At 45.4% G+C, this 11,361-nt stretch overlaps 1 protein-coding gene across 1 annotated transcript; it reads right to left on the bottom strand.

The window, feature by feature from the left end:
* Positions 1–8,741: 8,741 nt before the first annotated feature.
* LOC136193047 (uncharacterized) lies at positions 8,742–10,637 on the bottom strand. The gene is made up of 6 exons (XM_065981838.1): positions 9,788–10,637; positions 9,619–9,737; positions 9,329–9,573; positions 9,123–9,276; positions 8,977–9,075; positions 8,742–8,747 (listed from the first exon to the last, which is right to left on the bottom strand). The coding sequence occupies exons 1-6, from the start codon at positions 10,635–10,637 to the stop codon at positions 8,742–8,744; spliced, it is 1,473 nt and encodes a 490-aa protein (XP_065837910.1).
* Positions 10,638–11,361: the final 724 nt, after the last annotated feature.

Raw genomic sequence — 11,361 nt, 5'->3', positions numbered from 1 at the left:
ATAATCGATGGCGCGGTCCACTTCGTCCACGGCAAAGAATTGAGGTAAACAGGCAGCCATGTTCAATGGCAGAGCTAATAAACTTACCACGTCACAGTCAACTCGGCCTGTGATTGGGCCGCACTTCACAGTGCGGGGTGCAACACATCCCTCCCTCCCGATTGACCTGACCCTATGCCACGGTCACGTGCAAGGGTCAGGTTGACACACAGTGACACTGTATGTCTTGCAGCGAATGATCTACAGTGATCTTAGAGCGCGTTTTGTGGCCATTTATGCTGGCACGCACTGTATCTCCGAGCACCTTTCCTCGAATGCCGTTGCGCTAAAATTTGCCACAGTCGTAAACGTTTTTGGCAGAGTTTATACAGTTTATGCATCAAATTATAAATTGTGCTTTACGTATATACCTTATATAACTGTTTTCTCAAGAAATCCCATCGGCTCAAAGAGAGGCCAATGGGATTCGGGTGGCGGGCCAGGATCGCCGGTTCGCCACTTGCGAACCTTTCGCAGGTCGCGGACGTAGCGGTCGCGAAGACTGCAGCCAGCGCAGCATTCGTCGACCGCTGCACCCACGACGGTTGCGACAACTTTCCAGGCGTTGTCCTTTGCCCGAAGGTCTCTGTAAACGGGGCTACTTACCTGCCAAAGGCAGGGGTAGCCACGAACAGCTTCCATCAGCATTTCGTGACTCATTGGTATCGGTAGAATTAGTGAATGAATGAACGCTTCTAATGAACTTAAACAATTAGGGCACGTGACTCTACGGAGCTTTCTCATTAGTCCATTGCCCATTGTTAACGCAACGCCTGACGCAGGGATTGCTCAGAAAGCATTCCCGAGCGTCATGACGCTGGACGGACGCAGGGCAAGCGTCAGCGTCAGCGTTCTAGTGTGAACGCTAGTGACGCTGACGCTGTACGGACGCAAGCCTAGCGTTAGCTAATGTGAACGGGCTTTACGTAAGCCTACTACTTAAGCTACCTTCCTAGCGTCGTTGAGGAGACATGTATAAGCTATTGATACTAATTATTTATTTTCTTTATCTTACCCTTCCCAGATCTCGGTTCGTACGCGCACTCTGTAATTCCGCAACCTGAACCATTGATTGAGTCTTGTCTAATGTCGTAACGCATCATCATAAATTATTAAATTTTTGGAGGGATTTTTATAGGCAAGTAAGTGTGGCGTGCATCGACCCTCCGCAGCAGGAATTCACGGTCGCGCTGAAGAAGGCGCGTTTTCTGTGGTTTTATCAGGTGGCTATGAAGACGATCTGGTGAGCAGAGGTCGAAATAATTATTTAAGATTAACGGTCAAATCGTCCGATTACTGTGCCAATTGGTCGGTCATGCGCCCAATCGTTCGGTCATCACATCAGCGAAGAAATATTCGACTTTTATTCACTGAAGTTCGAGTATACTAATTGCGTCTACTCACTGGAGCTCATGCCAAAACTGAAAGTCCTCGATTTCCTCTTCTGAGTCTACCGAGTCACTCGCGCTTTCTGATTCCTGTTCTATTGTCTCTCCGCCGCGTCGCTTGTACTTCTTCCTTTTTCTTTGTTCTGGACGTCTGTTCTTTGCTTTCCACCACAGGTTGATTCCTCGTTGAGCGTGAGATTGCGACGTGCAGCTCTGACTTGCTTTAAGCATTAACAAATCATTGAGGGACGCGTTGGTCAAGCGGGTCCTTTTATCGCTCTTGATTACGCCCATCAGGGAAAACATGCGTTCTAGCTTTCCGTTTGACGCAGGTAAAGAGAAAAGTAGCTCCGCTAGTAAAAGAGCATTTGGCCAATCTCCTGAGTCTGGAGCGTGGAATAGCTTCCACCAAACAGAATGATAGTTAGCTGAAGACAGAGAGATAAATTGAACAGCATATTCTATCATCGCCAGAAATTCTCCGGGAATAGCTGATGCATCTGCACCAGCTCTTGAAAGCGGCTCTGCAAATCGTGTGACCAACCTCTCAACAGGATCAAGGTTACTCCCTTCTTGCAAGTGTTTTTCCCAGCCATGACTTGCTAGGAAAAATATCACGTCACGCATTACGCCCAAATCATCGTTCCAGCTAAGTCTCGTTTTGATGCAGTAGCTTAGATTAGCGCAATACTGAGCGTAGTGAGAAGAGTAGAAGTCGACGGCTTGTGTGAACTTCTTCACAGTTGTCCCCTGGTAGACTTTGGATCCGTCTTTGTCATCAGCAAACTTTTTCATTGTTGCTGCATAGGTAGGCCACTCTTCAATAGGTTTTCGTGAAAGATTTTCTAATTCTTTTGTAGTTTTTAATAAACATGACAGTGCTTCTACTAAATCAATTTCATCCTTCTGCATTGACTTGGAAAAGGTGGCACACGGCGTCAGTAAGTCGGAAAACAAGGCGCATCCAAGAAGGCATTTTGCATCGGACCATTGACTATAATATCCTTTAAGCTTGGCACGATCCACTTGCTTTACAGACGAGTCAGATGCCAAAGCTGCAATGTGCGACAGGTATGCCCCGTAGTTAGATAATATTCTCTTCATCGCATGGAGCTTATGAGTGACCCACCTTGACCCGCTGGCTCTCACGGGCTTGATGCCGTGAGTATCAAAGGAATAGCACTCTGTAAGATCTTTAATAATTTCCTCCAGTTCACGACACTTCTTCGGTGAATTTTCGTAGAGGTAGTACATCCTCAGTAGCATAGTATCAATAGTGTCTAAAGCTGTGGACTTCAGAGCATCTCTAACAGCGAGTTCGAGCCGGTGTGCAAAGCACCACATCCAGAATATCCAGTCTAATTGTTGTTCCACAAGTCCTTTTAGACCTGCTGCTGCGATATTGGCCGAAGCCCCGTCGGTTGCTATTCCTACAAGTTTGTGGCACTGTTCAGCACTTAAGTCGGAGATTCCAAGTTCAAGAAGGCCTTCTTCCAAAACGTTTTTGAGGCCAACCGCCGTTACAGACCGGGGTCTAAGAACCGTGAAATAATCTAGCCTCGTGTGAATCTTTTCATCATCTGCTTCAGTATCGCACCAGACCAGCAGAAACATCTCATTGTCAATGTTGCCTTTATCCGTTGATCCGTAGAGAAGCAAAGAAAAAAAGTGCGATTTTTGTATTTGTGCTTTCAGGGCTTCCCTTTTCGCTTCGGCAATGAAATGAATGAATTCCTTGCATGCGCTTTCGTTTAGGTAAGAAGATCCCAAGGAAACACCGTGACTTGCTTCCAATTGGCAGATTTTAGCGTACATTGTAAAAGGAAGACCTTCATTGGCAACAAACCTGGCAATGTCAAATTTAAATTCCATTTTTTTAAGTTCGGTTTTGGGAAGATGAGCAAAAGCTCGCTCGATTGGAGTAGATGGCTGGGGCGCAACCGCTGTCGAACTCACGGAATCGGATAGTCGCCGTCGTTTAAATAAGTTCATAGCGTGCGCATGCTGGTCGCTTTTGGCATGATCGCGAACACTGCTAAGCCTTAGCGAGTCGGCTCCTTCGATCCACTTCTTTGAGAAATGCTTTCTACCATTGATCTTGTCTTTGAATTCGTGGCAGATCTTACACTTCAGCTTCGTCACGGTTTTTTGCCACAAACGACAGTGGAGCAGCAGTCCAGCCAGGCGATGGTGTTATGTTCTTTCTCCAGTTCTCGTTTCCATTTCTGCACAGTCGAGAAGTCAACTAGACGCTTCTTCGCCTCACTTTTAGGCCGTTTCTCGGCGGCGTCCGATGTAGCAACGCGCTTTGATGACATACGATCGATGACGGTGTACGATGAATCCTTTTTAACGACGCGACCCGCCGATGCTGCTCAGAAAGCGAAGTCGGGTTTACAGTTGCTTGCGTAACTACTAGGTCTTAGCTCGCGCAAGGCTGTCGGCGAAGCAGAAGCAATCAATGAATGCCTCCTAATTGTTAACAGATCGTAATGAATGCTTGGACTAGTGGGAGAGTCCAGATAAGACTTTGGCTTTTGAGCGGCACGCTAGGCTTGCGCAGCTCGCTTTTTCCGAGACTTTTCTTCTACAATATTAATGTTTTAGATCAGCCGGTCAAGATGACCGAACACATCAGGAAGTAGACGGACATATGCAGAATTTCATCGGACAATGTCCGATGACCGACAGTTATTTCGACCTCTGGGTGAGATTGATAAATTGATTGTTCTATGGCGTAAATTGAAAATCATTTAGAAGAGAAATTAGCAATGGGGCCCCGAATACGACGAAGCGATCAATACGGATATACGGGCTCTTTTGTGTTTGAGAAAGTAGGCATGCGCACTGAAGTTCATTATTCTAAATCCATCAATTTTGTGGCAATCGTTATTTGGAAACAGCCGTTTAATTGTTTATTTATTAAACGAAGAACGACGATCAGACAAAAGGCGCCTGCAGATGTCATTCCGAAGCTTGTCCGATTTGTTCTGTATCTTCGTTCACTGAGGGTCCCTCATAAATTTAACAGTGACGCTATTTTTGCCATGGATGAAACGGCGCGTTGGTGTGACATGCCGTCAGACGCCACCGTTCATCACACTGGCGCTCGTTCAGTTGTCCTTAAAAGCACTGTTCACCAGAATGACCACTTCACGGTTATTCTTTCTGCTAAAGTTAACGGAGCCAAGATTAAACCTTTTGTTGTTTTTAAAGGAAAGGGAACCCGACTTCTAAAAACTTTAATGTCAATCACTGGAATAGCTGTGAAGTTAAGCCCAAATGGGTGGATGAATGATTCCCTGACGATTGAATACTTTCACGCTATCATTGGCTCCGTGGCGTTTACAAAGCGCCTTTTAGTCTGGGATGCCTACAAATGCCACACAAGCAAAGCTGTAAGCGCCGAAATTTCTAGAATGATAATAATTACAGCTGTAATACCAGGAGTGTGCACAAAATACATTCAAGCCCCAGACTTTGTCTGGAATGCCACTTTCAAAAGTCATCTTCGCCGTTGTTATGGTGATGGGGTACACCAACAGTGGAAATCTGAAGCTGCCGTCTCGTTCGTTGCTTTGCGAATGGGTGAAATCTTCCTGGGCAGGTATCTCAGAAATAATACAGAATTCCTTTCTGTATTGCGCCATAACATCATCTACCGATGGCACAGATGACGACAAAATTCATTTCTTTAAATCAGGCGAAGAATGCGCTGAAGGGAGAAAAATTCTTGCAGAGGAAATGCGAAAATCTGAAGTCTTCAATGATGTTCAGCAGTTGCCATCTGATTACGAAAATGACGGGAAAAGAGAGGAAAATGAAGCGCTTATCGAGGACACAGATGACGAAGAAAGTTTCAACAGCGATGATAGCAGGTTAAGTGAAACAGAGAGTGACGACTTATCGGACGATACCATGATTCTTTAGAACTATACTTGCTGTGATACTTGTATTGTCGCTTGCTAAAAAAAGGAGGTCTTGCCGGTAACATTTATAAAAGCCGGGTTGGAATTAACGCCGGATCGTTAGCCTTCTCAAGGAAATAAACGCCCGGGCGTTTATTCGGTCAAATACGGCATGTTATTAGCGCATCAGTTTAAAGGAGTTTATTTCACGTAGAAAAGAAACAAAACTCGCAGATGAGAGAAGACGAGGTCATTCTCGCTTCGTTTCGCAGTCAAAGGAAGCGCCGCGTACGGGACATTGGGTCAGCAAAAGTCACGTGAGAACGGGAGTTTCATATCCCTCTCTCTTATATCTCTGGTCTGGGGACATGCATTTGATCTTGTTGTTCACCGCTCCCCCCGATTTTTGGGGGATAATTGTTAGTGACGTAGGTGCCGCGAAGTAGCAAGTGCACGCGCGAAGTAGCGAATCAGCTTTGCGCATCGATTTCTAGCTACATTACGGATCACGACAATCTCGCACTATATGATTATGCAAAGGGGAGCTGCAGAACGGTTTCGCCGGTATAGAGATCTGCGCTCGTGTGCGCTTAACTCGCACCGCACTTGCCGACTGGCAAAATTGTTGTGGCAAAATCGTCATGGCAAAATTGTCATGGCAAAATTGTCATTGCAAAAACGTCATGGCAAAATCGCCGCCGGCGTCGATCCGAACCGCTCGGACGCATCGGAATGGAAAATGGTGACATGCAATCGTTCGATTTGGGCACCGTGAGGATTGCGTGGGTTTCGTCTCCGTTTTTAAACGATTAATTTCCTCGAAGGGCTACTACGCTGCGAAGACGCTCGTCACATAGAACGAAGATTTGCGAAAGGACTTAAAGTTAGCCGTTGAAATATCATACAGCGGAATGCGCAAACTATGTTTCTCGCGTCAAATCCGGGTCATTTCCAAGCAATCATCGCTCAAGAAGACCGAGACGCTCAGGAATAGCGAATGTGGGAATCCGGTTATCTCATTACTTCTGTAATTATTTTCTTAGTTTCCATTTTGTCTTGATCTCAAGTGGCACTGTTCATTCGATCCAGACGTAAATATCTTCACGTCAAGGAAGGGAAATATTGCATGATCCAATGTACGTGACGTTATTAGAAAATCCCCACATTTCTCGAATCGTTCTGAGGCTCAGGTGAGATGGTTCGGATTCGGACGGAACAGTCCAGAAATGCTCTATAGGATAATGCTTGTAGGTCAAGGACGAAATGTCGACTACTGCCGGCGAAACCGTTCTGCAGCGCATACCCGATAGAGCGTGATTCTCGCGATCCGTAATGTAGCTGAAAATAGACGCGCATCGCTGAATCGCGGGTTCACTTGCTACTTCGCGCTTGAACTTGCTACTTGGCGGCATCTACGTCACTACCAATTATCCCCCCCCCCAAAAAAAAAAAAATCGGCGGAGCAGTGCAAAACAATATCAAAGGCATGTCCCTAGACCCTCTCCTCGTAGTGATATTAACGGAGGGGAAAGGACTAGGAACGAGACTACTCCTTTGCGTGGAAGCCGTACCTTGTTCCGAAAGTAGCTTTACGCACCTGTAAAAAACATTAAGTTCCAAGAAAAGAAAACGATGCAAAGAGTCTTTGACAAGACTCAAAGCGAAGATTTCACCACTTCTTGCCAGTATATCCATCAACAACCCCGGCGTCGCGTCCGTCTCTGATGGCGGCAGTAAATCCTCTTGCCCCATTCCTACAATTGAAGAGAAGCTGTCATTTCTATTGAAGCTAGATATTAGCAAAGATCGTTCCGTCGTCCTCTCGATAACACGCGAGACCATTAGCCGTTCATTCCTGCAGTGAAAGTCTTTGGCATTGGGTATGGCTCCTTCAAGACATTCGGAGCCACTACAGTCCACCGGTGAGTGAATGCACGGCTTACCTCGCTCGTTCTCTCTGCGGTTAGCAAGTCTCCACTGAACTTAACTCTAACAACAGGCTCGCCATCTCAATGTGGTACAGTGCCTCCCAGCATAAATTTTCAATCCGATAGCGCGCGCTTAAATGGCGCGTCATTCAAATTCTGTTCGCGCAATTTTTTTCTTACTTTGTAGTCGCTTTTGTCATGCTTGCGTGCTTCTTCTAACGTAATATTTAAGAGAAATACAGTTCACCTTAGTCAAACTGGCCAAATAACCTTCGGAGTCCAACGTCATCATAAAAGGCTGTTTTTAGTGTCTAAGACGACCATACACGAAAAACTTCCTTAAGAGCTTTGGTCGGAAAAGCATTTATCTAACTTTTCATCGTGGCGTTTTGCTTCATTCGCTCGGGATCGTCTTTTAGAGGTCGAAATGTCACTTTGAAGTGTCTCTCTTCACGGCTGTTTTGTGGGCGACTGCGCGAACGCGCGGTCTCGCGAATACGCGCTAACGCATTATAAGGAAATTTTCTAACTTTTCATCGTTGGAAATTGCGGAAATCGTTTTCGTTTTGGAGATATGGCGTTCCAAAATTAGGAGTCGTTTCCTTTAGCGCACTTCACTTCCGGTAATGGAAACCACTCGATTTTGCTGTAGCGTCGCAGGCATTCGTTTTTACGACTACTACGACGACATTGGAGAGGGACTGCGCGTCGTTTGCGAATGGGAGCGGGGTAATCGGCACGACCCCAATGCCGTGGGCGTGTTCGCGGAGATCGGGGGCTGTCGGAGGATGATGGGCCACTTGGAGCGCGCCTATTCAGAAATCGTCGGCGGATATCTCAAGCACGGACGCGTGACGGCCAATGGGTGAGCTCACAATAGTCTCGTACAGTATATCCATTCCAAGAATGTTCACTCTTCCAGGGAATTCATTACTGGGCCATATGCCAAGGGGTCTGGCAGCTACAGGAATAGGGTGGCGGACGTACGCATCATTATGAAGGGGAATAAGACGGCAATAATTATTATTGAAGACGAAGTGAGACATTTTAAAAAATCTATTTAATAAATATATGTTATAATTACGTGCTTTCCGTGTTCAACTTTCTTTTCATTTTCAATGGCTTTTAGAAAAGCCTGGGTATGTATGGCCGTGTTCGGCCAGTATTTGCTGTAGTGTGCTTAATTGTTTTAGGCTCAGTCACAAAAATCGACAGGCCGTTTAACAAGACACTTTCATCTTCCCTCCCTCCCTCCCTCCCTCCCTCCCGCCCACTCCCCTCAAAATCACTGCCAGTCACTAAGTAAATGACTCCACATTTACTCTCCTGTGTGACTTATACTTCTTCACCGCTGTTTCGATTGCTTCACCCCCTACACAGTAGGTAAGTTCCAGATAATAATCATTAACTTTTTTTACCTTCAGCGCCACTTCTATAAGCATGTTGATATTCACGTGCTTTCCGGAAAAATTTTCTTATTAAATCTACAGAAACAAGATCAAGTCCTTCTGGGACAGTTTTTCTTAAAGTGACTATGTTATAATTGCACATAGCTCTTGTGTGGCGTTTGGCTTGTCCCCATGCTCTCTCAATAGGACTGAAATGATTCTTGTGAGAATTGATTTTTATGTTTGAAAATTTGTACTTCAGTTCGCAGTGAAATTTTGGAAGAAAAAGTACATGATGTCCCCTTGATTCAATGAAAGTTTGAACCAGGCATTTCTCATTGGCAAAATCTTCGTGCTTCCGCAATTCCATAATCATATCCGGTCTAAGCATTCCTGTGACGTCAACGCCTCGCTCAATAAGAACCTAGTGTGCACATAATTATTGCATATGTTTGTCTTTCAAAATTTCACCTGCTTGAGTCCTTTTGCTTCTCCTGCTTCGTTGACCATTGAGAAAGGTTGTCCCCTGAAGTAGGTGTCGCGCATGATGGGCTGCTTGTTTCCTGGCTTCACGTTCATCCGACCAGCCACTAAAGCATCGTCTGCAAAAGCGACATGGTTCGAACTAAAATATATGCATAAATGATTTGAAAATAATTTTACAATTGTCTTTTAACCTTTGGTCAAATACCCAAAGAAGAGTATATTGATTCCTAGAATATTTCCTCTCCGCGATGTCCACTGCCTTCTTCACATGTTCCAGAAATTTGTCCCTTGTCCAATATCCATCCCGATTTACTCCATATTCAATAACCTTCCTTGCTTCTTCTCTTGGTACAAGAGGAACGGCATTATGATCTATTCTAAGATACCCATCATATTCTTCAATGAAATCTGCAACCATAAGTCCTGATCCTCGGCCCTAGAATGCCTGTTACTTAGGTACTTTTTTTTGAAAGAATATCACCTTTGGTTTGATGGCAGTCTGATCCGGTTGGGCCCACATCATTCCTTGATTGTCATTTGACTGGAATGAGGATTCGTCATGGTACAGAGTCACAAGCTCTTTTCCAGCCGTCTGATCACCTAAAACACAGCTAGTGAAAATAGTGAATTTTTGTTATATTATTTCTGACCTATAGAATAAGCGATATCAGGAAGTCCGTCGTCTGGAAGAGGTGGTTGTCGATGAGTCGTTTGCAGTAGAAAAATAGAGTCCAAAAATTGTTCTCGTTCTTCCAAAACGTCGGGTCTCTCATGGCCATCAATGTACACGGACTTCCGGTTAGCAGAGACCCGTCGAAAACCTAAACTGTGAAGAAAACGCGAAGCAGTGGAAATAGAAATGGCACGGGGAAAGCCATAAGGGAGATTTAACTTAGGAATGATATTAGTGTTAAGATTATGTGCAAAGGATGCCAGGGTCATATTAGGCATGCCACGGACACAAGCATTGCTTCGCGCCCACTTAGCAGCCTTAGTCCTGACATCCTCTTGACTAATCAATGAAGGACGAGCATACTTTCCGCGCATGTACGGAGAGAACTCGCCTCGATTATCGATGAAATCCCTCCTCCACGTGCGAATGGTTCTTGCAGTTCGTGCGACAATCTCTGCTGATTTTTCCGATGCAGCCATGATTCCCAGTCCGACTTCTTGTCTAAACAATTCGTAAAGAACCAAGGAAATCATTTTCAAATCGTCTAAGGGTCGCGATTGGACCCAATGCACTAATGCGTCCCAAACTTCGTCTTCTGCGAACGGCAGCTCTTCATAGTCCGAGTCGTGACCGGCAGGTGACTGTGGACGAGGAGGAGGAGGTGGAGGCGGAGGAGAAAGAGGAGTGTCAGTGGGAGTTTCCTCGCGATCGTGGGAGAGTGACACTGATCCGGCTTCTTCTGGCAAAAGGGCCAGTCGTAAGTTCAGTTCGTGTCCGCGTTGAGAGTAAAGAGATTTAAGCTGTCGCTTCGATCTTTTTTCGGCCATCGTTTCGAGAGAGAACCAGAAAAGGTAAAGCGCGCAAGCCATCGCTTGGCAACGGGACGCGGTGCCTAACGGTCTTTTGAGCTAATCCAATTATGCGTCACGTCACATGATGCCGCGAATCGCTCTCATTGGCTACGAAGAGGACTACGTTCTACGACTACAAGAAGGACGTCACTAAATAGATTAGGGCCTCCCCACCCCAGCGATCGTTTCGGAGACCCCGTACGACCTTCGGTGGCGATGCTAGCGCACTTTATCGGATTGGAAATTTATGCTGGGAGGCACTGTACGTAATTGTCCCGCACGTATTTAAGTAGGCTAATCATGTCTCCTCTCTTATTCTCCTTCCAAATTACTATTCCTAATGGAATTGATTTCGACTTTTCAGAGACAGCATCAGAATGTTCATGGGGAAGATGAGCAGGAACAAGTGCGGCGAGAAATGCAAAATCATCTAAGTTTTCTACATTTGTCCGGCAGAAGAGAATAAGTAGCTAGTCTTTTAATTTCTTAATATCGCGGTTGGTTGGAAGAAAATCTTTTTCTGGAATTGATAAAATCGACAAGTGGGGCTTTTCCGAGCTGAGTTCTTTTGGTGGAGAAATTCTCTCCTTGATCGCAACGAGATGGAACCAGTGCATAGATTGCTGTTTCTTTGTGAGAGTTCTGCTTCGAAATTCAAAGTCGATATTATCTCCAACAATCTGATCTATCAGATCGTTAT

The sequence above is a fragment of the Oscarella lobularis genome, chromosome 11, assembly GCF_947507565.1.
Source record: "Oscarella lobularis chromosome 11, ooOscLobu1.1, whole genome shotgun sequence".
Lineage (NCBI taxonomy): Eukaryota > Metazoa > Porifera > Homoscleromorpha > Homosclerophorida > Oscarellidae > Oscarella > Oscarella lobularis.
The sequence above is the reverse complement of the archived record's forward strand: the minus strand, read 5'-3'. Positions and strand labels throughout refer to the sequence as shown.

What these genes read in the sequence shown, in the direction of transcription:
- LOC136193047 (XM_065981838.1), bottom strand. Translation starts at nt 10,637, where the DNA reads ATGGCCGAAAAAAGATCGAAGCGACAGCTTAAATCTCTTTACTCTCAA. An exon ending in TGATATCGCTTATTCTATAG is followed by an intron (nt 9,738 to 9,787) that starts GTCAGAAATAAT and finishes GCTGTGTTTTAG; the next exon opens with GTGATCAGACGGCTGGAAAA. An exon ending in AGACTGCCATCAAACCAAAG is followed by an intron (nt 9,574 to 9,618) that starts GTGATATTCTTT and finishes CAGGCATTCTAG; the next exon opens with GGCCGAGGATCAGGACTTAT.